The sequence below is a fragment of the Bos javanicus genome, chromosome 12 (genome assembly GCF_032452875.1).
Source record: "Bos javanicus breed banteng chromosome 12, ARS-OSU_banteng_1.0, whole genome shotgun sequence".
Lineage (NCBI taxonomy): Eukaryota > Metazoa > Chordata > Mammalia > Artiodactyla > Bovidae > Bos > Bos javanicus.
The window spans coordinates 30,988,637-31,014,149 of NC_083879.1; the positions used below are offsets into that span (position 1 = coordinate 30,988,637).

General features: G+C 52.3%; 1 protein-coding gene across 5 annotated transcripts in view; it reads left to right on the forward strand.

Moving 5' to 3' along the window:
* The window catches only part of SLC7A1 (solute carrier family 7 member 1), a 63,080-nt gene that overhangs the window by 19,561 nt on the left and 18,006 nt on the right, over window positions 1-25,513 (forward strand). For 2 of the 5 annotated variants that reach the window (XM_061434865.1, XM_061434867.1), the window contains exons 2-3: window positions 11,955-12,050; window positions 24,160-24,544. The exons of 2 other annotated variants lie outside the window; for them this stretch is intronic. In XM_061434865.1, the coding sequence (XP_061290849.1) occupies window positions 24,175-24,544 (370 nt within the window). In that variant the 5' untranslated portion in view covers window positions 11,955-12,050; window positions 24,160-24,174. The remainder of the gene's footprint in view (window positions 1-11,954; window positions 12,051-24,159; window positions 24,545-25,513) is intronic. One more of the 5 variants, XM_061434866.1, reaches the window with a different exon arrangement.

Here is a 25,513-nt window from a genome sequence, read left to right on the forward strand (position 1 = left end):
ACTTAGATTTTTGCACCCGAAAACGTACTGCTGACGTTGCCTCTTCATGGTCCTCGGTCTCCCGGGCTTGAGACATCAGTTTCCTTGGCTGCCTTTCCATCTCTTGCCTCCAGTATCAGCGGTTTAGCGCATCCTCCCCCACCGCCCCGTCTCAGCCGTCTTTTCTTCTGTGCAGTAACCTTACTGGCTTCTTCCAGCCTCTCCCACCTCCACCTTTTGGAAGTCCTCCCACATGTTCCCTCTGTACATTTTTTTAACAGATCCTTTCTCTCTGTGAAACGAACCTCCAGAACAGGGAGCACAGAGCTTTCTCTGTCGCCTGCATTGCCTAACAGGGTGTGTGTGCGTGCGTGCGTGCAGTGGGTGCTCTGTGAGCAGCTCTTGGATGGAGGGTCCCGGGGGGTCTGGGCGGGTGGACCAGGCTTCTCTGGGTGTGGGTGTGGCTGGCGGTAGGTCCAGGGGTCCAGCCTCCTGCCTCTGGCGCCCGAGTCACAGGTAGGCTCAGCTCTGGAGCCGGTGCCCCTGGCCACTGGCCATCTGGCACTCTTCCTAGTGACATTTCACACTGACCTCTCCTTTGAAGAAGGGTTTTGAAGCAATGCTGTGCACGGAAAGGTCAACAAAGAAGAGTGGATGATACGCCGACAGAAACATAAGTTAAAAGGCAGGAAGTGGAGCAGCGTGATGTAACCAGGTTAGAGGGGATGAGCGGAAAAAATGCCCTTGAAATTACTCTTTAATCACTTGTCTGCAGAGACGTAAAGCGGGACATGGAAAACAAACATTTCCATTCAATGTATGTGCAGTTTGGCAAAACAAACCACAGGGCTTTGTGAGCGTCCAGACCTCCTGGCAGGAGGAAAGCGGCCTCATGACTGGGCATCGCTTTCTGCCGGGGTTCATGGTGGGCGCAGCCGCCCTGCCGAGAGCAGGTGAAACAGAGCATCTCGTTTCCTAAAACAGCCGGATTGGGCCCAAGGGCCAGACAGGCAAAGAGGCCCCTGGGTGGAGTGGTCTCAGCCCACAGCCCCCTTCACAGGTGAGCCATCTGACCCATCACCTGCGAAGGGGGCGCCCGAGCGGGTCCCGGCTCCTAAAGGACAGCGGGGACCAGGAGGGTCACCGCCACAGCCAGCACCAGACCCACGTGCCGCAGACCCCGCGGCCGTCAGCTCCGTGGAACCCGAGATGTTTATAGATCCAGAAATAAAAGTCAGTGGTTCTAAACTCAATACTGATTATAATGTGTATGTCCATTTCTTCACACAGTTCATTTCCTTGTATATATATATTCTTAATAGTTTTAAGTCAGTTTACCTATTTTGAGGCAGTAGCCCTCAAACCTGCAACTATCTAAACAGGTGCAGAGGGAAATACGTCAAACAATAAGCTTATTTTTGTTTTTTAAACCGCGTGTTTGCACAGCGCTTAGTCAGCTACGGAACCCCGTCATAGACTAGAACAGGTATTGTTTGGAGGACCTGCTTACCCTCTGGCTCGTCTTGCACGGGGGCTGCTGGTAAGATCCCACATGGATGAAGAAGGTGCTCATGACAGCACTGGTGTGCCAGCCGCGCTCCGGGCACCGCGTGTTAACCCCTTCCTCCCCACCCTGCCGTCGCTGGGAGGTGACCGGAACCAGGACTGGTCTCAGCCTGCAGTGGGGAAAAAGGGAGCCCACAGAGATTAAGTCACTCACCTGCCATGTTCTGAACCCAGTTTTGTCTGAGACTTTAACCTCTGTCTCGCCTCTCTGGTCTCTGGTCTTCACAGCGGGAAGCAAGGCGGGGTGGGTGGGTAGGGAGCTGTATCAGAGGGGTAAGACTGGAAGACTTGAAGGCAGAAGGAGAAGGGGACGACAGAGGATGAGATGGTTGGTTGGCATCACCGACTCAATGGACATGAGATGAGTGAGCTCCAGGAGTCGATGATGGACAGGGAGGCCTGGCGTGGTGCAGTCCATGGGGTCACAGAGTCAGACATGACTGAGCGACTGAACTGAAGACGCTCTACCCGGTTTTCAGGGGGTGAAACCAAGACAGAAGACTCTCCCTCGGGGAATGGGGGACTGGTGCTTGTCCGAGCTCACGGTGTCTCCCGTGCGGTGAAGACGTGGCGACCACACCTGCCCAGGGGTTCATATGCAGGCTGAAGCCGCCAGGGGGGTGGGTGTCCACCCTGTGGGCCTGTCCAGGCGGTGGGGTGTGTGAGTGAGGCTGTGGTGGCTGGGGGGCCTTCTGTGTCGCGTCAGGAACTTTCTGCCCCGACCCCCCTGCCCCATCCCCACCTCTTCTTTGTGTCAGCCTAATTCACGTCATGTAACCGGGCTGTGTCTGTGACATACCAGCTGCTCAGGTTTTATTAAATTCAATTGAGAATCTCTTTTAGACGTCTTTATCCTACAGTGTGTTGGAGGAGCCCCTGTGGGCATTTTCGAGAGTAAGGTGGGTGTCAGGTGTTGCAGAGTCGGCAGACAGGGCTGTGACCCAGCCTCGGCAGCACCCTGAACACTCAGCTCGGGAAGTGGCCCCCAGTTGGCCTCCTGTGCGTTCTTCCTCGCAGCTTCTCAAGCTGGGTGTGTCGTCCCCACCTCTCGGGTGGTTTGTTTGTCCTGGTGGTGCACCTTGGCAGTCTTAGAAAATACTCTCCTGGTGCTTAGAGACCTGGTTAGATTTCTTTGCTGCCTGATGATGGTCTCCTCTCTGCTGATTCTCTATTAAATTGGTTGCTTTCTCTGAGGTCCTGGACCATAGTCACACACAGATCGAGAGGGGTCCCCTCTCCCCTGGACCCTGTGTGAAAGGTGTTAGTCACTCAGTCAAGTCTGACTGTTGCGACCCCATGGACTATAGCCTGCCAGGCTCCTCTGTCCATGGGATTTTCCCAGGCAAGAATACTGGAGTGGGCTGCCATTCCCTTTTCCAGGGGTGTCTTCCCGACACAGGGATCTAACCTGCCATCTCCTGCATTGCAGGCAGATTCTTTACTGTCTGAACCACCAGGGAAGCCCAGGCCCTGTGTGAGCTGGAATCTTAAACCGTGTGCATCACTTAGACCAACCTTTGCTGCAGGTGTCCTCAGTCAAAGTATTCTGTGCCCTGTGACCATGAAATCTTAAGCTCTGGATTGAAACTGGAGCTTGTGTTCAGTGTCACAGAATGAAGGACGAGGGAGTGCAGTGTAGAGAGGGACTCATGGAACAGGAGCTAAGTCCACGTTCGTGAAACTCTCGGAGCAAAATGACTGGTACGTATAAGTGGCTTGTGCAGATAGAGTGGAGGTTGTCCTACCAACTGCAACCAGAGCTATAATTACTGATTTTGGGCGGAAGTGGCAGAGTTTTGACTTGAGCAGAATTAAAATATGGGGGACACAGTGCTGCTTTTGCAACTGAACTCGTATAGAAGGTGCAGGGTCTGCTTGGCCACCTTTGATAGAAAAGCCATACTTTTCTTGTGAATTGGGTGCCTCTTGTCTTTTAACAGCTTTACTGAATATAATTTAACAGCATAAAGTTCGTCCATTTGAAGTACAAATTCAGTGGCTTTACTATATCCACAATTGGGCAACCATTCCCACAATTTCAGAACATTTTCATCACCCACTCAGGCAAGCCCTCATCTCCTCTGTCTTTATTCCGGATTTTTTCGTGTCCCTGAACTGACACAGCGTGTGGCCTTTTGTGACTGGCTTCTTTCACTTCGCATGTTTTCAAGGTTCATCCATGTTGTCGTTCCTCATCCACGTTCATTCCTCTTTAGGCTGAATAATATTCCCTCATGTGGATAGCATCACTGATTCAGTGGACCTGAATTTGAGCAAACTCCGTGAGATAGTGAAGGACAGGGGAGCCTGGCATGTTGTAGTCCATGGGGCTGCAAAGAGTTGGACACAACTTAGTGACTGAACGACAGCAAATGGATAGACTACATTTTGTTTATCCACTTATGAGTTGATGGGCTTTGGGGTTGTTCAGCCACTTTTCAGCCATTGTGAAAAGTGCTGCTATGAACATCTGTATGCAAATGTGTGTATTAAAGTGTTTTTATAGGCTTTTGTTTATCTTGGTTAGATATCTAGGAGCGGTTGTGTCCTATGGCAATGACTCTGATTTTTTGAGGAATCTTTTCAGTTTTTGAATCGTATGTATTTTCTGTTGTACATTTTGAATTACACATTTCAGTGGCATTCAGCCCATTCACCTTGTTGTGCCGTCATCACCACGTTCCCCTCCTAGGCTCTGTTGACGTAATAGGCATCGTCTCTTGGGCCCCAGGAGGGGAAGTGGCTTTGGCTTTGATCTGTCAAAGCGATGGGTTAGTCGTGAGCCTACCCATTGCCCTCTGAGAGTGAGAACAGGTAAAGCTCTTGGCCCCAGACCATAGGGTCTCAAAGACAGGAGACGTTGGTTAAGAGGGCAGGAGAGGGTAACTTGCCGAGGCTACCCAGAAACCAGGAGTGGGGCCTGCTGTCTCCTCCTGGGGGGCCCACCCAGTGTGGTGGGGAGACGCCATCCTCCCCGCACATGGGCGTGTTTTCCTGGTCATGCCCAGATCTCCCTTGGCCCTGGCAGAGGGCCTCAGGGAATCCCGAGCATAGAGGCCATGAGGCGTTGTATTTTCTGAGTCTCAGGAGAGGGTATCCGCGTGGGGCCAAAGTGTGTGTTTACGGGGGAACCATCATCAAGTCAGAGGAGATCTTGCAGGTCGGCCTGGACTGTGGGCGCCCCGACCTTGGCTCCCTCCGCCCGCTTATCTGGGACTCCATGTTCCTCACGCCCCGTCCTGTCCCGGGATGCCTGGCCCGGCCTCCCCCTGGCCCACCCCGACAACTCCATCCTGAGGTTCCCCAGGCCTCCTCTCGGCTGCTTGTTTTGGAGAAAGCCCTGGAGTTTTCATATTGTGTTCATATTCTTCCTGAGCAGCCCTTTCACCTTTCCAGCAGTACGTCACTTCCTCACTGGCAGAGATGCTGTTTTATTAAACTCTTTGGGGTAAGTCATTGGCAGACAGAAGCCACAAATGTCCAAATTCAGAATAGGCATCATTGTCGACCTAACAGCTCATTCATGAGCGGATTCTTTGAAAATAGTGACACACTTTGTAAGGGCTGATGAAAAAGTGAAAGTTAATCGCTCAGTCGTGTCTGACTCTTTGCGATCCCACAGACTGTAGCCTGCCTGGCTTCTCTGTCCATGGGACTCTCCAGGCAAGAGTACTGGAGTGGGTTGCCATTTCCTTCTTCAGGGGATCTTCCCGACCCAGGGATCGAACCTGGGTCTCCTGCATTGCAGGCAGATTCTTTATCAAATGAGCCACTGCGGAAGCCTGACTGAATATCAGTAAGGGCTGATATTCATAGTCAAATGGCTGTTCACTTGAATGGGAGGATGCCTTTGAATAGTGGCTCCCCCGGCTGCATGTGTGTGTTGGTGTTGCTCACGTAGCTGTTTGGGCTAGAAGTTCCAGAGTGCCAGCCAGGAGTCTGTGCAGTTGGAAAAACTAGGAAGCAAAGAGGAAGTATTTCTTCTTATGTCCCTTATTCAGAGAAAGTCTCCCTAACGATTCATTGATTTTTAAGAAGTGCTTGATGTAGCTATAGGGATAATAATCTCAATTTTTAATTATTTTTAAGCAATTCTGTGAGCTCGACAGTGGTTTCCTCATTGCAGAAGTGGGGAAGTAGGGGTTCAGAGTAACCTACGAGAGGTCAGTCAGGTACTTGGGAGTCAAAATCCAGTCAGGTTGTCTTCAGAAACCATTTCTCCTCTTTCCATTGCCTCTGATGGTTTGCTCAGTGGGAGGAACGTCACTGTGTCTGATTTTACTGTAATTACATTATGGCCTGTTGCCCTGGGTGACCTATGATAAGTCTCACATAGAGTTTCAGAAGCATCAGAGCGGTTTTAGTCAGCTGAGCAGAGGTTTGAGCCACAACTCCGCGTTTCCCCCTACTTTATGAAGCTGCTTTTCTGGAAGTGGAATTGTGTTCCAGTGGGACAAAGTAGGCACTTCACGAAAACGTTAGCCGTCATGATGCTGCTGTCCTCGTTGGGGAGACCCCTGACCCCCAGATGCGTGCCCATCTTTGCTGGGCCAGCGGTAGAGTTCGGAGTCTGGTTGCTGAGCGTGTTTGCAGTGTTGGAGGGAAATGACTGAATGGAAAGCCTGCATGCTTTCTATGCCCCTCTTCCTCTCTCTCCCCGCCACACATTTCCTGCCCTGCTCACTTTTTCCTTTTACAGTCCACGAGGACTTCTGCATCAGGTGGCCATTTGGTCCTGTTCAAGTCGTAGAGTCTAAGATTTCGTCACTTGGATTCTCAGGTGTTAACAAATCGAGACTGGCTGCAGGCTCGCAGGTGGAGCGTTTCTGGGGCGGAAGCTGCTGTCCCTGCCTGCGGGCCTCGCCTCCTCTGTGCTCATCCAGAATCTCAGAGTCATAGCAAGAGTGGCGGTGGATCGCCTCCTCATGTTCATCCAGAATCTCAGAGTCCAGGGTCCTCCTTCCCACTCAGACTCTGATGCAATGACCTTTTCATAACAAGAGTGGCAGGGGAGCCTGAGAATAGCTTGAGCTTCTTACCTGCTCTGAGCCTCACACCCCACCTGTGAAGCATCAGTGGGAGATGCTGCCTGGTTCCTTTCTCTCTTGGGGGCGGGGGTGCCTCCCAGCAGCCCATCCCCGCTGACTTCTGAGTATCTCACGTGACTCTCAGTGAACACGCTCCCACGCGTCTTCAAGACCAGGTTCAGTCTTAGAACTGCTGTAAGGAGTGGAGCTTGGTCATCAGTTCATTTTTTTCATCTTTTACTTTTTTCCCTTAATTTGCCTGCCTCTTAGTAATTCTCAGTCTTGGTTTGGGGACAAGGTATTGGTTTCTTTGTGAATACGTGCTTATCCCCAGAATTGTTTGTAGGTTTTTAAATTTTGAAACATTACTTTAAAAGATTTTTAAAAACCAATTCATTAAAAATAAACGCATCTGCAGAGCACTTGCTCTCAGCTCCACACTGTGAGGCGGGTTTCCCCTCCTCGACAGCATGCAGTCAAAGAAGACTCAGTCACCTTGTTGTGAAGTATCTCTCATCTCAGAGGGAGGGTGAATCATCAGATTGTGGGCTTTCCTTGCTCCAGAAAAGGCTGCAGTGATTTTAATTATTGCAGGGTTGGGAGTTGGATGGACATCTTGCTGCTTCCTTGACCGCATTTCCTTTAGAGTTTGTAATTTTTTTTCCCCAGTAGGCATTGTAGAACCACACGCGTCTGTATATGTTGTAAGGTCCTTCAAACAGCTTTTATGCATAAGTGTTGTCGCTGCCTTAGGGGGTGGGCAGGAAGTGGTGTCGGCCCCAAGTAAAGGTGGCGTCAGGGTGGACACTGGAACTTGGGGGAGACTGGACACTGGAGTCTGCTCCATGAGTTTCTCCGGGAAACCACTAGTAACAGCAGTCAGACCCCCTGTCCTCATGAGCCCCCATCCCCCGTCCTCAGGTGGAAGCCCATCCTTTCTCACTGAGAACCTGTGAGTGAGTGTGTGTGGTCCTGCCATGGTGGAGATCCAGGTGGCAGGCGGTGTGGGTCGGGGGAGGGCAGGGGCCACGATGTGTAGAGAATACTTGGGTTTCTGGTCCTGGCCAGGTCTGCCCTCGCGAGCGTATTATCTCAGTTACTACAGTCTGCTCGTTTCTGGGTAAATCCCAAATGCAGAGCCTCAGGCTGGAAGGCTCAGGACAGAGGGGATGGCTCCCAGGTTCCTGTGGTTGGGAAGGCCCTGTGGAGTCACCAGCACGAGGCTCTGGCGAGCTTAGCTGCCGTGATGTCAGTTCTGGACGTATCCCCACGGTGCCCATCCCACAGGGTCCTAACGGAAGGAAGGACAAAGTGCGAGGGTCTCAGAGGACAATTTTGGATCCTGGGTGGTGCCTGGAGGGCACCCTGCTCCGGTTCTGGAGACCCTGAGGCTTCTGTCCAGCACTCGGGCTTTGAGCCCATCATTCCCTCTCTCCTGGACCAGGAAGGATATTAACTCCTTCTCAGTGCTCACCAGCCTCTTTGCCCATGCTCCCTTTAGTCATGCTGGAATTTCAAAACTTTTCACACCAAAGGAAAAATTTAATTAACATTTGCTTTTTCAAATGAAAGATGCTCTCCTTCCAGGATCCCATCCCCTGCGCATCCCCTCAGGAGATCCTCGTCTGTTCTGTGGGCTCCTGGCTGTGGTACTTGGCTGGAGTCAGAAGACTTGTTAGAACCCCCCGTAAGGCCTTGAACCATGTTCCTGTAGCTTCATTCCTTACCATGACCCTCGGATCTGACCTGGCAGGATGGAGCGCTGGCTTGTGTATTTGGGGCTCATCTTATTTCTAATAATTTCATGGAATTGCTTTAATGAATCAGAAACATGTTCTTCCTGTTGATATTTCATTCATCCATATGTTTCAAAGATGTTCCAATCATAAGAGGTACGTAAACTCTCAGAGGCAGGAATTTGGTCTCATGAGTTCACTGCTGTGTCCCTGGGTTCCACGACTGTGTCTGACACTCAAGACACTTGTGGCTTGAAGAACAAAACACAGACTCATTCAAAGGCAAAGCAGCTACTTCAGCTGGACAGGGAAGCCCGGCATGCTGCAGTCTATAGGGTCGCAAAGAGTCAGGCAAGACTTAGTAACTGAACAATACCAACCAAAAAAAATTGTGCATTATGTTTAATAAGATAAAGCAAAAAAACCTGTTTAGTAGTTCCTATCAATGTACCTAATGGGAAGGCCTGATTCCTCTTGATTTATAAGTTACTCAGTGGAAGTGTGTTCACTGATGTTTCCAGGTGACTTTGCATAAACACATTTCCCATCAGTGTGCGGGTGTCCCCTGTTGCACAGACATGTGGTGTCATGATCACACTTGTGCCCTTGGGAGCCTGTCCAGGATGGTGTTGGAATACGGCCTGCTGTATTTATGATGAAATAAGTGAAATAAGATGCTTTAGGTTTGAGGTGGTTGTAGCATTCTTACTACCCTGCTTTTAACAAGTGAAACTTCAAATCCGAAGTAGAATGAATCGGTTGGAACATTCTTGGAGTAAAGAAAAGCAGTGCCAATGAGTTTACTTGCTTTTCATGCCAGCCCCAATAATCCTGGTGGGCTCAGCCTGGTTTAATGTATGGCAGCCTTCTCTAGCACTTAAATTGAGCATCCCTTACCTGCTTTGCTGCTCTGACAGGGAGACACGGGCAGGGAGGCCCTCAGTCAGGCTGCTTCACCCTGCCTGAGGAAGCTGGAGAGCAGCTTTCCTGGGGGGCCGGTGTCAGCCTGGCTGTGTCCACGCCTTAGGGCAGCCCTAAAGCAGTGGTTCTCAAACTGTTTGATCTCAGAACCCCCTACGGTCCTAAAGATTGTGGAGAACTCCACAGAGCTTCTACTTATGTGGGTGGTATGGATCAGTATGTGTCTGACTCTTTTGAACCCCATGGACTGTAGCCAGGATCCTCTGTCCATGGGATCCTCCAGGCCAGAATACTGGAGTGGTTGCCATTCCCTTCTCCAGGGGATCTTACCGACCCTGGGTCTCCAGGGATGGAACCTGGGTCTCCTGCACTGCAGATGGATTCTTTACTGTCTGAGCTACCAGGGAAGCCATCACATGTATATGTTTATCTAAAAACACATTTGTTAATATCACCACCAGTGTCCTCAGAAAACTCTTTAGTCTTGGGAAACCGTCAACTGAGACCTTGGTGACAGATACAACTTTTCCACAATTCTAGGGGTTTTTTTTGATAGTTCAAATCTTATCATTGTCCCCAAACATCGTCAGTTGTTTTCCTTATCAATTCTGTTCCTTTCATTCCAGGATTTTCCTCCTAAAATATAGATCTAATAATGGCTCTTGGCGGCCAAACTCCATGACTTGTTCCCAGCCCCCAGCACTTGGATGGATTCCAGCCTTGCTTCAAGCCTCTACATTAAAAAAAAAAAAGAAAAAGAAAATCTTTAAAGAACACAAATTTACTATTTTCAGTTCTGTAGGTCAGAAATCCAAAATAGGTGTCACTGGGCTCCAGGCCAGGTGTTGGGAGGGTGTGTACCTTCTTAGAGCTCTAGGGAGAATCCAGGGCCTTGCCTTTGTTGGCTTCTCGAGGCTGCCTGCCTGCCTTGGCTCCTGGCCCTGGACAGTTTGAGGTTGGCAGTGCCCCTAGAGCCTCTCCATCCCACTTCTCTGACTGGGACTCCCCCATCCTTCAGGGACGCTGGGGATTACATCAGACCCACCCGAGAACATCTCACCGAAGGTCATCTGGCTCCTCTGTTCGTCTGCAGCCTCCTTGTCATATAGCCTGCTGTAGTCACATGAGTAGGACCTGGACATCGGGGTTGGGCGGCATGGTTCTGGCTGCCATAGTCTAGCATCTCCGTCTTTATGTTCCGACCTTGCTCTCTGAGTGATGTCGGGTAAACTCGTCTTCTGAACGGCATCCCCTTGTGGCAGAAGCCTTTCCTGAGGTCTCCAGGTGGAGTTGCCTCTTTCTCTTGGGCCGAGATAGAGACTGGTGGGTGCGTCCGTCCCCGGGAAGGATCGTGTGTCCATCCGCCCTGTGCTGTGACCTGAGCCTCACGCACCTTCGCTCCTGCCACTGCCCTTGTACTTGGCACATGATAGACAATATCTGGCAATACTGTCAGTTTTGGACGTTTGATCACGGGCTGCGTTTTAGAGGCTGTCGAGCGAATGTTCGGTTTCTTGTCTGTAACAGCAGCGTTAAGAGTTACGTAGGTGAGTGTCATCCTTGTGGGCTATCAGAATACTTAGAGGTCAAGTGTCATGGTAGCCACTGCAGCTCACGCTCAAGGGGTTCGGGAGAAAAGTGTGCACGTATGTAACGATAGAGCAAATGTGGCAAAATGTTCAGTGTTGGAAAATGTAGATGAAAAGTACGTAAATATGCTAGCTTTTCTGTAGGTCTGAACATCTGCAAAGGAGGAAGTGGCAAAGAATGGCATCTTAGTGTAGGGTGAACCGAGGAAAGGTGTTGGTTGGGATGGAATAGTTGATTCCAGCTGCTGGAAACTTGGCTTTTCTGAAGTCACAAGCTGGAGCTGTTGGTGAGCAACTTCACGTGTGTGTTTGGCTCAGAGCTGATCCTCGCTGGGGTCACGAAGCATAATAACCAAACCTCTCCTGCTCCTGAGTGAGTGAGGGCATGAGTGCGTGCAGAGTAGAAACCCTGCAGCTGGGAAGACAGAGGACTTGAGGCGTCTCGTCCCGGAGGTTCTTCCTGGACGCCCCGTGAGGACTGGCCGTCTCCGCATCTGTTCCTTCTGGGACCGCAGGCACACGGTGACAGGGCCCGCCCACATCGGAGCAGTCTGGGGCCTGCCCCGAAGTCCCTGGGGCCGGCGGGTACTTAGTGCCAACTGAATGGGGTACTGGAGCCATGCCATGGTCCCAGCGAGGACAGGAGAGCGGATGGTCACAGATTGGAGTCCCGAGTTCCCTGGAGGATGCAGCTGAGGCTCTCTGGCCCTGCTGACCTGGAAGTCTCAGTGCCAGCATCCCAGAGGACTCACTGCCCAGCTGGCCCTTCTCAGGGCCTCTGAGTGTGCACAGGCCGGCTCTGTGCCCTTGGTGTGTGGGTGTGGCCTGTCTGGATGATGCTCTGCTGCTGTTCTTACTTGAGACGTGACCCCATGTTTGCAGTGGTGGCGGGGTGGGACCCCTGGTTTGGAGGCCGTCTTGTCCAGTTTCCCGGGTTCTCCCCAGCAGTGCCCCCCAACGTCCCCTCTGCACCCCCACCCATGCTGCTCTATCTACATTGGGACCTCGTCTCCCCACCATTTGTCTGCCCTCTGATGCTGAGCTGAACAGAAGCTTTCCTCCCTGTGTCGGCCATGGGCTTGGAGGTTCTGGGCCCCCAGCTGGAGTCTAACGCGGTCTCTTCCCTTGCCTCCTAGGAGCCAGCGGCCCCCTCTCGAGGCTCCTGAGACGCCATCGCTCCAGGACCAGGGACCCCCCAGTGACGAGGCGACAGTCCTTACATCGTAGTCCAGGTGCAGTCCAGCAGGAGGGTCTGCTCTTGGTGCCGGGATGTTACTCATTTAGGCCTTGCCTTGGCTGTTGGCTTTTTAAGTTAACTGACAGCTAAGCCCTAAGTCTTCTTTTTAACATCTCACTGGCCTGCCTCAGTCAGCTCTTCTGTCTCACCTGGAAAGGCTTGTCTTCACTCTCATGGTCTCTTGAGTTTCTGTGTGCACTTCTGCTTGGTCCAGACTGCTTGATGTCCTGGGATGGCAGGGCCTTCGGTCCAGGGCGCGTGGTGGGGAGCAGGTGTCTCCGCGCTCAGGGCTTTGTGTGCATGGCCTGCCATCCTCGGAGGGACTGGGCCCCGCGGGCGGCCGTAACGCCATGGCCTCAATGTATCTGTTCCTCATCTGCCTGTGATTCTTGGAGCCGTTGCGGTCTCAGGTTCAAGGGCCTGTTCCAGTCTGCATCCTGGCCCCCATGCCTCTCAGTCCTCAGCCTTTCACTCTACTCCTCAAGAGTTCTCCCACAGCTTGTTCCTGGGTGCCGTAACCAGTGTATTTCAGGTTGGTCCTTGGAGCCCCAGAGTCCGGGGGTGGGGGCAAGGTGGGACAGGAACAGGCATGGAGAGCAGGCATGTGGTACAGCCAAAAAATTAAAACCTAATAAATATAGTGAGAGTGGGTCAAGTTTCACCTGTTGCTTATATTTTCATCTGGCATAGGATGTAGTTTGGTGAAAAAGAATCCTACTATATAAGTGCTGGACAGTTATTGTTCAGGTTATTTTTAGATAAGTAACTGGTCACTGGGTATGGAGGCTTCACTTTTGTCACTGTTTCATTCATCACAAAATTTTTCAGAGGGGGGTGTGTGTGTGTGTGTGTGTGTGTGTGTAGAAGAACTGCAGTTGCCCACTCACACCCCCCCACACATTCCTACAGTCCTCTGGGCCCTTCACATTCTTAATTTTGAGTGTGGAGCTGTGTTGAGAAGACACATGTAGTCAGGATCAGCGGCCCTCGCTGAGCCCTTCATCAGGGGACTGGGGGGCGCGTAGCTGTGACCTTTGCCATGTAGAGACCCCCTGAGGGAGGGAGCAGGGCCCCCCAGCTCCTCCCTGTGGGCATGGGGATGCTCTGAGTGAGCCCTGTATGCCTGAGCTTTCCTGTGTCACTGAGCGGGAACCAGTTAACTGCAGGCCAGAAAATGAGCCCTGGCTTATGGCGAGGCCTGGGGTCAGGTTCCAGTGGCATTCCAGAGGGACAGCCTGTCTTCAAGGTCATGGCCCTGAAGCTTCCATCACAGCAGAGCCAGGGGCTCTGCCTGTGACGTCGGTGTAACCACCATCCATCCTTCACACTCAGTACCGCAGGCCAGCCCTGGCCTCGTGTCCGCGCTCTTGGCTACTTTGTCCATCTCAGGCTTCACCGTGATCCTCCGCTGCATTTTCTCCTGACTCTTGATTGTCAGTCCTGCGTTATGGTGTCCACAGGCCCTCGTGCACTTGGCCGCTTGCTCCCGAATCTGCGGAGTGACTTCAGGTCCACGGCGGCATGGTCTCTGTGAGGGAGACAATTCTGTTACTGCCCGCTGGATGTTACCCGACGTGTGTGATGTAATAAAAATCCCCACGCTGGGAAAGTGTACAAACAGGTGCTTGGGGGTTGGCCTGCAGACAGATGGGGTATGGAGCCAGGAAGGGGGCCACAGTGTTTCATTCAGACTTTAAATGCTTTCCTCTTGGGGGCGAGTGTCTGAAGTCTTGGCCACCAGAGAAGCAGGCTGTACCCACACCAGCACGACCTGTCATGAAACATGCTTTTCCTGCTGGGGCTTATCCCTGCACAGTAAGCCCTGCGCAGGTAATCCCCATGGTAACCAAGGGCTCCAAGGGGAGAGGACAGGGATGGAGCAAATGCAGGAAAATGGGAAAGGATAGAGTATCTGCTTGCACACAGGCATTTTGTCAGCTGGATCAAAATACCCTGCTCGAAGGCTAATGTGTCGATTCTCCCCAAATAAAGGCGGGTGGCGGTCTGGGACCGTCTCCCCTCGGGTCTGTCCTGCCGAGTAAGACCTGATTAATCCTCATGGTGGTGTGTGGTTGATGCCCTCAACCTTTCCTTTACATAAAAGGTTTACATCTCAAGTGCACATCCCTCAGACGCTCAGCCACAGCTCTCCTGGCTGCTCCCCGCAGCCCAGCCCAGCCTCACCTGTTCAGCCTGGTGGGCCTGAGCTATGTCTCTCGGGCAGGTGAGCGTGTGACCTGCCGAAAAGTGGGGAGGGTGAACCTGAAATTTCACATATGTCCCGCACCATGGATGGCACAGAAACACGTGTCTGCTGGTTTCTCTCTCCCAGCTTTTGAATAACCTACAAACCACTTTGTTCTTCGCTTTCCTTTAACCTCTTCTTTGGAACTCACATTGGTTTCTGTAATTTCAGGCAAAGTCCCCAAATGGTACAATTTAGGCCCAGAGAAATGTCTAGGGACATGGTCCACGACTGCGTATTACAAATCCTTTACTGTTTTTCTAGTTAAAAAAAATTGGCTGAATATTGATAGTTTCATATAGCTCAACCTAATCATGTGTAAGAGACTTTGTACACAGCCGTGTCTTAGCATCAAGGGGCTGCCCCCTGGGGGTGCAGGTCTCCAGAGGAGTTTCCTTGTTGTTTTCTGGGTCAGCCCAACAGGAAATCCTCTCTCTTGCTTTTGGGAATTTCTCAGTGTGCACATATGCAGAGAGAAAACGTAATGAAACTCCACGTACCCAGGTACCTCCCAGGCGGACTCTTTAAGAGATTTCCTTCCCCTCAGTTCAGAAGCAGTAAGCAGTCACTGAAAGAATGTTAAAATGCTGGCGAAAATGCCAGTAATCTGTCCAGAGACACTGCCTTGATTCTCCTTCCAGACCAGTCTGAGTATACACTCACACTTGTTTGTGTTACTGTTAATTTTCTACCAGTCTGAGTATACACACACACGTGTGTTCCTGTTATTTTCAACCAATCTGAGTATACACTCACACGTGTGTGGTCCTGTTATTTTCTGCCAGTCTGAGTATACACGAACACTCGTGTGTGTTCCTGTTATTTTCTAGGGCTGCTGCCAGGCTCATTTGACTCTGTCCTCCCCCTTTTCTCAGAGACACGCGCTCTCCCAACGTAATATTTGATCTGTCTCTTTGGCAGCTCTTCCTCCATATGATTCTCCAGGCCCCTGCCCTCTGTGTGATTTCCAGAACTCTCCCCTGAGGCCCCTGCTGGGCTCTGCTGCCCCAGTTACCTCCTTGTCCTCAGACCCAGAGAAAGCGCCTGTTGCTTCAAAGCCAGTGGCTCCTGGCCAGTGGCTGCGGGAAGTGGGCGGGTGACGCAGATCCACCCCATCGTGTGAGTAACTCATTGACTGGACTTGACATGAGTAGTGGCATTCAGAAAGAGGTTGTCTTAACTCATGTGACTCCCTTATTTGTAGGATTTCAGATAAGTGACAAAGTTGAGTGTTGTCAGGAGGGAAGAAGAGTATATTTGGTCAAAGTCGTGTCACTCTGGCACCTGCCGTGGAACAGGGCTTCTGGAGTCAGAGGACGTGGGTTCAAATCCTGGCTCCCTACTTAAAGTGAGGTGACTGTGGCTGGGGGTCTACCCATCCTCCTGGGAGAGGATGGAGGCCTGTGACTCTGCTGGTCTCTGGTGAGAACAAAGTGAACCCGTGTGTGTGTGTATGGCGAGGAGCTGGTGTGTTGGGTTGGTTTCAGGTAGACCCCAGCTCCCGAGAGTTTCTTCTCCAGGTCGGTTTGGGGAAGCTGTCCCTGACTTCTCACAGCTACTTTACTTTTGAGCCAGTGCATTTTCTAGAAATTCTGAGTTTTTTCAGAGTAGCCTGTGGCAGTGGGAAGACTGGGGGAAGGGAGGAAGTGACAGGTATTTGAGGATTACAGTGGCCCCAGGCTTACGGGTAAGTAGGTGAGTCTGTGAGAGTTTGCTGAGTGAATAACTGAGTAAATGGGAAAATAATGGTCTGTGACCAAGCAGTGAGGTCAGATCTGCTGGGCAGGAGTCCCCGCCTTGCTTGGTTCCAGGAGCCGGCTGTCCTGGCGCTTTGTGAAAGAGGACATTTGGAGAAGGAGCCTCTGAAATCTCTAATATGCTTTTCAGGATTCCTTAGAGCCTAGAGAACTAAAGAAACAGTGTTCTGTCAGTAAGTCTGAATTCTGATCCTGGGGGAACTTTATTTACGACATTTCCATTTGAGGTTGGAGAGCGAGATGAAGTGTCCACAGTTCGCACACACGCAACTTTACAAAGCCCGCTCACCAGCCCCTCTGCACCCGCACCCCACTCAGGTCCGGGCCCCTGCTGGGCTCTGGCTCATGGACCCTGCCCTGAGGGGGGGCCCGTCCCCAGGCCCCGGGCCTACCCACAGAGTTTGTCTGTCACCGGCTTCAGTGAATCAGGTGGCACACGTTTGCTTCTTTCCATCCCAGAGAAGTGAGAAGCACTAAGGCACATGTTAGAGGAGCTCTGAGCCCCTCACGAAACACAGGTTTCTGTTGTAACGCGTTTCCACATGCAGAACCGGGGCGTGTGTCTTGATAAAGCACAGCTTCCCTGGTGATGGAAACACTGTTGGGAGACGAAAAGACTTAGTCACATCCTGCTGGCTGCAGGAGGAAGTGTTCCTAGATTTTATCTGATTTTTGTGAGGATGCACTTACTGGGTCGTCCACTGGCTTCTTGTCTGCTGTCTCTCTTGGATGTGGGCAAACACTGTGGACAAGCTTGGGTGTGGGTAAGCCAGCAACGTTGACAGTGTCAGGCCAGGCGTCAATTCATGACTGCCGTGTGATGGGGACCTCAAGCTGCCAGAATTTGTCTGCCTTGCTTCTGTGAGGGAGAAGTGATGGGCAGGTGCTGAGACTTAGAAGAAAGAACCAGAGCTGATTCTGCCTGGGAAGAATTTGCCTCTGAGCATGCCTGCCTGTGTATGCTGACTTGTGTCTGACTCTTTGCGACCCCATGGACTGTAGCCCGCCAGGCTCCTCTGTCCATGGGATTCTCCGGGCCAGAATACTGGAGTGGGTTGCCATGCCCTCCTCCAGGGGATCTTCCCGACCCAGGAATGGAACCCGTATCTCCTGCATTGCAGGCAGATTCTTTACCAAGCCACCAGGGAAGCCGTCTTAGTATACTCCTTGTGCCTTATCTGTCAAGGCAGGACCAGAGAGGCACCCCGTTTTTCAGATGTGGAAACTGAGGCCCCAGAGACATGCACTACTTTAACCCAAGGAACCCTGGGCAGAGATGACAGGGACACCAGCTGTCCCCACAGTGGAGCACCTCCCACGACAGAAGGAACTGTTGGGAAACTTTCAAGGCCTCAGAGGCAACTCCTTGTTGCTTGGGTTGAATGTTAACCCAAATAGCATCTTCTTACATGTGTATTCATTTAGAGAAACAGAACCGGACTCTTTGGTGACTCGAACCTTTGAATATTCAGCAAATGAGATCTCCTTTGATGGACAGACCCTTTTAAGTCATTGAAGGCAATGGTGAAGATGTTGCCTAAGATGAAGGACAGACGTCCAGCCAGTGTCCTGTTAAGTTTCCTGAAATTAAATCATTGATCGTACTGAGTGTGAGCTATGGGCCCTGTACGTGTTCTGGTCCCGTACGTTCTGCTCATGGGCCTTGTAGGTGCTGGGGGGCAGAGGCGATTAGAGGCGGCCCTGCCAGTGGGACGTGTTGACGCTTAGCTCCGAGATGGGGGCTTACACCACCACCACCCTCCTGCCCACTGCCAGTTAGCTGCCCAGCCTTTCCCCCAACCCCCTCCACGCTCCCGGGGCCCCGGGGATCCTGACTCAGAGGACAGCAGGCTCTGCAGGTGGTGAGGCGTGGGTTTGAGCCCTGACTCCCATCTTTTGTTGGCTGCATGCCCTCCACCAAGTTACTGGCCCCGACTCTCTGCCTCTTCGGCTGAGATTGCCTTTCTGCTTTCCCCAAGCCCAGCTGTGTCAGCCCAGGGCATCATACCGGGAGTGAGATCCCTGAATTCAGGAGGAGTTCCATTCTGCCCTCAGCTTGTCCATCGCTGCCTGGGGTCAGATGAGTGTAGATCCTGGGAGACTTTAAGAGAGTCCGAGTCCTGAGGTCACATGTCATGGGGGTGTGGCTGGCCCCCCCAGCCACTGCAAACCTTCAGCGCCCTGTGGTCCCCTCCTCCCCTTGCCTCTCCACTGCCCTGCTGTGCCCCAGCTTCAGTTCTGTATTTTCCTTAACCTCCTTCCACATGCCCACGTGTTGGGTCTTCATCTGCGTCAACCAGTCCCCTCCATCCTTGTTTCTTTTTCTTTAAAAACTTAAAAGTTCTTGCACCTGGGCCTCCTGACACCTGGGGGAAGTGAATCTGGCTTGGAGAACAACTTCTTCAACGCAGATTGCATTCCTTGCGTGCATCTCTCTTCCTCCGCCGTGGCCCGTGACCTGGAATGCTCTCGCTTTGAACCACGTCTGGTTGAGATGGCTTCACTTCTGCTCCCTTCCTCATTAAAGCTGCAGGTGTTCCGGAGCCTTCAGGACTCCTGGGCAGCCCTGCCCCATGCGGCTGAAGGGGACCTGGGGACCGCCCGTCCCCGATCAGTGTCCTGTGTAGACCTCAGCGCGTCTGTCTCCTGCTGGAATGACAGGGTTTATTCTACATGACTCCCCTGCTTGGGACCACTCCCACATGTAATGACCACTTAAAAAAAAAAAAAAAGCAGACGTATGAAGAATCAAATGTCAATGTTAAGACTTTCTCCAAAGAATTTATGAACTTGGTGTCTATCACAGCCTCTATCTGTGACCTCTTCCCCTCCCTCCATGAAGCCATTAAGCTCTTCTTTTTCGGTAATGGGACTGTCATTAAATTTGAGTGGAAAAAAAAAAAATCATACAGTTCACACCTGCCTGCCTTTGTCAGACGCCTTCAACACCGCATCCTAAAGTCTTTATCTCAGCAGTCTGGACCCGTTGGGCCATCTTGCTCCGACTGTTATATAGTGATCACTGGAATCAAACTTGGAGTTAGAAATTCTGTGGGAAAGGGACAGATTTCCTTTGCTTTTCTAAGAGGACATTCTTTCATAATGTGTGAGTCGGGAGTGAGAGAGAGCCAAAGCTCTTGCTGTTACAGGATTCCTGTCAAAAACTGGAATGAAAGTGTAGCTCTCGACTGTTGCAGAAATTTCTCCCTGGGAGACAGGATAACGTAATTTCCAGATAATGCTTTCAATGCATATTGGGGACTTTCTGCGTAAATCCTGACTGCAGGAAGTCTGTCCGAGCCTGACACTGGTGAGGCTGGTGTGCTTCGATTGGTTTTACATGGAGAAGTTTCATTTGTTTTCAGCTGTTGGCTGAATGAGCAGCTCAGGAGCCCGGGCACGAACGTGAATTGTGGGGTAATGTGCACAATACCGACAGATGATGCTGCCTGGAGAACCCAGATTTTTCCATTACTGCCAAGGGGAAAGAAAGGACGTTACTTTAAAATAAACCCAGGGCGGGTTTAGTGAGCATCTCAATCTCTCCCGCCCTGGGAAGTAGAATTGGACACGGCACTCGTGCTGTCCGCACTCTCAGCCCTGGGGTTCGGCGGCGACTGGTTGCGTTTCTGCCCCAGTGGTTTCCAAGGGACTGGGTTTGCCCTTTCCCCAGGCAGAGAGGGCGTGCTGGAGAGGCAGCCCAGGAGGAAACAGCCAGCCCTCCTGCGCTCCTGTTCACTGCACCCGAGCACTTCCCTCCAGCCCAGGACTCTTTCTGAGAAACAGTGGCTGCTGTCTCCCCACTTACAAGAAGTCAGCTATGTCCAGGGAGTCTCAACCAAAAAGTCCCTTTCACGTGTTTGCAGTCCAGTGTCTGGGTCTGAATTTACAGAACTCAGTGCCCCGGCCCCTTTATGTTAAAGATGGTGCTGGGTCCCCAGGGTTGGTTAAGTGGGTTCATGGACAGGGGTAACCAGGGGCATGTGGCATGTTCACTGCAGCTGCAGTATCCAGGGGGGCTCATTTCAGCCTATAATGAGGTCAGTGGGCTCTCGGAGGGTGTCCCCTGGCATGCCCTTCGCCAGGTGTCCCAGCACAGTCACTCTGGCAGCTCTGGCTTCTTCCTCAGACAGCAGCCCCTGTGAGAAAGGTGTGTGGACTGTGGACCAGCCCTTCCCAGAGCCCAGGATAGAGTGGTCTTTCAGAGGAAGGTGGTGCTCGCTCTAGCCTCCTGGGTCACTTTGGGAAGCCAAGGAGAGACCGTGCTGTTCAATTGCAGTGTCTTTGCTTTGCACTTGGCTTCTATCGTTTTGAGGAGAGAATCCATTTGTTATGAACTAAAAACTACATCTAGGAGAAAATTCTTAAAGAGATGGGAATACCAGACCACCTGACCTGCCTCTTGAGAAATCTGTACGCAGGTCAAGAAGCAACAGTTAGAACTGGATATGGAACAACAGACTGGTTCCAAATAGGGAAAGGGGTATGTCAAGGCTGTATATTGTCACCCTGCTTATTTAACTTATATGCAGAGTACATCATGAGAAACTCTGGACTGGATGAAGCACAAGCTGGAATCAAGATTGCCAGGAGAAATATCAATGTCAGATATGCAGATGACACCACCCTTATGGCAGAAAGTAAAAAGGAACTAAAGAGCCTCTTGATGAATGTGAAAGAGGAGAGTGAAAAAGTTGGCTTCAAACTCAACATTCAGAAAACCAAGATCATGGCATCTAGACCCATCACTTCATGGCAAATAGATGGGGAAACAGAAACAGTGAAAGATTTTATTTTGGGGGGCTCCAAAATCACTGCAGATGGTGACTGCAGCCATGAAATTAAAAGATGCTTGCTCCTTGGAAGAAAAGCTATGACCAACCTAGACAGCATATTAAAAAGCAAAGACATTACTTTGCCAACAAAGGTCCATCTAGTCAAAGCTATGGTTTTTCCAGTAGTCACGTGTAGATGTGAGAGTTGGACTATAAAGAAAGCTGAGCGCCGAAGAATTGATGCTTTTGAACTGTGGTGTTAGAGAAGACTCTTGAGAGTCCCTTGGACTGCAAAGAGGTCCAACCAGTTCATCCTAAAGGAAATCAGTCCTGAATATTCATTGGAAGGACTGATGCTGAAGCTGAAACTCTAATCCTTTGGCCACCTGATGGGAAGAACTGACTCATTTGAAAAGACCTTGATACTGGGAAAGATTGAAGGCAGGAGGAGAAGGGGATGACAGGATGAGATGGTTAGATAGCATCACTGACTCAATGGACGTGAGTTTGAGCAAGCTCTAGGAGTTGGTGATGGACAGGGAGGCCTAGCATGCTGCAGTCCATGGGGTCGCAAAGAGTCGGACATGACTGAGTGACTGAACTGAACTGAGGAGAGGGTGGGAGTGGGTGCCTGCTGTCTCTAAATGTCGGTCCCATTTACCAATCACTTTAGAAGCAGGACGGGTCGTCAGGTGCTCTCAGGCTCCACTTCCCTTCTGGGTTTTCCCCAAGATGATGCTGCCAAGTTATTCACTGCCTTTCCCACCGTCCCTGGCAGAGCCCTTCCGCTAAGAGTGGTGTTGAAATGGTGCATCTTCCCTTTTAACTTGTTATCCAAGCAGTGGTTTATTATAGGCTTTGTTGTGTTTCATAGTCTGGCTTGAATGAATTCAGGGAAATCCTGGAAGGAAGAAAGAAGAAGGCAGGACCAGGAGGACTTGCACCCCGGGCTTTCCAGCCAGTTGGTCCCCGGCGGGTCCTCAGCACCTGCTGCCCCAGCACGGCCGCCTCGCTGGGACCCCTCAGGGCTCGGGGCTCCCGACCCAGCGCCAGCAACGGGCCAGCGAGTGGCTGCAAGCATCCTGGGCACTGGCGCTCTCTGTTGTGTCTCCTGTTCTGTCCCTGCCCTCTCAGCTCTTATCAGACCTCTGACTTTCCTGCTCCGCTGCTGTTCCACTAATACGGTCATCTTCCCTCATTTCCTCCCACTTCCGCCCCCCTCACCAAGGGTGATATCATTTCCTACCTCCCCCACCCACCAATGCCAGACCCAGATATGGAGCTGGCCCCCCTGCACCTTCCGAGCTCGTGACCCCATTTGACTCTTGGCTCTCTGCGTTATTTTTCGTCATCTTTACATGAAGGGTTTCCGACCGGAGGAGTTTATTCCCCATTCTAGCTGAAAACTTTTGAGTCTCGAGAAACTGTTTTTTTCTCTTCTCTTGGCCCATCAGATAAAATGTGGAGAGGACCCCCCACCCGTCCCTCTGTGACTCGCAGGGGGCCTGGCCTGAGGCCGGGCAGAGGACCAGCCCACAGGGGTGTGGGCAGGCAGTTCAGGGTTCCATGTGATTAGTCACGGACTCTGCCAGATCTGCTGTCTCCGCTGAGACGATTGCACTTTCCGGTCACTTAACTGCAGCAAAGTGAGGTAGATCAGGCAACACCAATTGGTCATCAAGGTGAATTTCTCGTGGCTCAGAGTCATAATGGTAGCTTGTCTCTGCACACGTTTAGGTTTGCAGGAAAGCCGTGAGGGTAGTTCCTGCACGCCCACATCGTTTCCTCTGAGACTAGCATGTTAACCCTGGTGTGATATTTCAGCTGTGGCCAACCGCCTGGTATGGATACAGCTGGAGTCCGTGCTTTGTTCAGGCTTCCTGAGCTCTCCCCGCTGTCCTCCTCCCATCCCGGGGCCTCATCCCATCCTCTAGGCTAGTGTCCTGTCTCCCGAGGCTCCTCCTGTTTGCACCAGCTCACGGACTTCTCTTGTTCTTGATGACACCCGAGGACTGGGCACAACTGAAAAGAACGTGCACACATACACCAGGAGCGAAACGCAGGTGTTTCGTAGAGTTCCTCTTCTGTGATTTGTCTGATACTTTTCTCAGGATTAGCCTGGGGTTACGGCTTTGGGGAGGAAGCTCTCTCTCCCTTCTCATCGCATCATACGCTCGAGTATAACCTGTCACTTCCTGATGTGGGCCTTGGCCGCCTGGCTGGGGTGATGTTCTGCCAGGGTTCCCGCTTCCCACACTGTCCTCTTTGGAAGGATCGGGGCTCTGGTTCCCCTTCCTTGGGGCTCCAGGCAGGCCCCACTCCCTCGGGATGAATTCTCCTGTGATTGGCCTGGGTCTCCCAGAGGGTGCTGACCAGGGACGTAGTTCAGAAGGTGGGTGGCATCCCGGGCCCCACGGAGTGATAAGGTCCCTGTGAAGGTCAATGACTGGACCCATGTGCACCGTCTGGACTGTATCACATAGCACTCTGCCCACATTTTCATGCAGAGGAAAAGTGCTTCCCAGAGTAGCGACAGTTACAAGGGCCCTAACTCATAACAGTTCAACGCTTTTCTGCTCTGGGCATACTCTTTGTTAAGCTGGAGACAGCCTGGCTCCTGCTTGGTCCCGGGAAGGTCTGAAAAGTATTGTCACTGCCATTGAAGGCCTCTGGGCTCTGATAGTTAAATTCATGTTTAGTTTGGTTTGCCTTCCACAACAGCACACTTGGAATGTTGTTGTTGTTGTTTAGTCGCTCAGTCGTGTCCAGCTCTTTGCAACCCCATGAACTTGTAGCCTGCCAGGCTCTTCTGTCCCTGGGATTCTCCAGGCAAGAATACTGGAATGGGCTGCCATTTCCTTCTCCAGGGTTTCTTCCCGACCCAGGGATCAAACTTGCGTCTCCTGCATTGGTGGGCGAGTTCTTTACCGTCTGAGCCACCAGGGAAACCCATACCCTTAGAATAACAGCTTACTTTTCCTGATGAATTGTATGACTCTCAGCAGGAACAATGGGCTTAATTGCGCTTCTCTTGCTATTTCTGCCTGGAGAAGGCTCTCGATTGGGAACTGAAATCAGTGTGGGGGCTCAAGAGACCAGAGTCCCATCAGCAGGTGGGTTGGCCTCTGGGTGTTTCTCCCGCTGGTCACACCTGAGGCCGGGAATCCGTGGGTGGGTGTTCTGCCCGCGGGTGGTGGGATCGTGAGAGGTGAGGGCTTAGCGGCCAGTGACAGTGGGGGACCGCGTGGCCCACCTGCTGCGGTGAAGGGGTCCCTGGGTGAGACCAGAGCGCTAACGCAGCTCCTGCCTCTGTCCTCCCCTCCACAGACCTGCAGCCGCGGGATGGGGTGCACCATGCTGAAAGGCGTCGGGCAGCAGATGCTGCGGCGGAAGGTGGTGGACTGCAGCCGCGAGGAGAGCCGGCTGTCGCGATGCCTGAACACGTTCGACCTGGTGGCGCTGGGGGTGGGCAGCACGCTGGGGGCCGGCGTGTACGTGTTGGCCGGGGCCGTGGCGCGGGAGAATGCCGGCCCCGCCATCGTCATTTCCTTCCTCGTCGCTGCGCTGGCCTCCGTGCTGGCTGGCCTCTGCTACGGCGAGTTTGGCGCGCGGGTCCCCAAGACGGGCTCGGCCTACCTCTATAGCTATGTCACCGTGGGTGAGCTCTGGGCCTTCATCACCGGCTGGAACCTCATCCTGTCCTACATCATCGGTAGGTCTCTGCGCCGGGCCCCACCTCCCTCCTGGTGTTCCCGCCCCAGCCTGGATCCCCAGACCCACGGGGTCTGGTTGCCCCCCTAGCTCGGCACCTCCCGCCTCCCCTTGCTGCTGCAAGCTTTCCCTTTTCCTTTGGTGCAAGGTGGAGGCCTGCCGCACGTGGGACCCAGTGGGAACAAGCCCAGCCCCCAAGAGGCCAGTCTTGTTAGCACAAAGAGACACAGAATCAGGCTGCTCGTAGCTAGTGAAAAAAGGACCTCGTCTCTTTCAGTCTTTTTCCTGATTACTCAAGTAAATACATCACTGATAACAGAAAAATTTAAGAAATGCAGAAAAGCAGAAAGAAGAAATTAGAAATTACCCAGCCTGACAGCCCAGCCTCTTGGTGGGAATGCGACTACTTTAAAAGGGCCTTTACGTTTCCAGAGAGCTTGCCTGCGAATAAAACAGAATGGTGAGCGTGAAGCTCCTGCCGTTCCTAAACCAGCAAGTGACAGTCACCAGCAAGGCACCCTTTACAAATAAAGGAAGACGCCTTTTGTGGTGACTGGAACTTTAGCAGCATTTCCCGGGAAGCGTTGCTGGAAAAGCAGTGACGGGTGTTACTCGGATTGAGAGAACAGTCGGGTGCTCTTGGCTGTTGGGGTGGTGGTGGGGGGTGCTGGACTCCACACCTGTTGTTCCATGCAGTCAGAGCCTCTGGGCCCATGGTCCCCCCAGGCCTGGCACAGAGCGGCAGAGGTGGCTGACTCTGGCGGGGCGGGGGCGGGGGCGGGGGTTGGTGAGCCAGCCACTTGGCTGCTGGGGAGGGGCCAGTCCTGAGCCACCGCCCTTGGCCCTCCGGTCCCCTCTGGGAGGCAGGCCCTGTCAGCTCGGCTGCTGAGGGTCTTCGGGGAGGAATGTGGCCCCCACTGCCTACTGCAGCACAGGGGTGGGTCGTGAGGTCCCCTGAATGGTCTGTTCC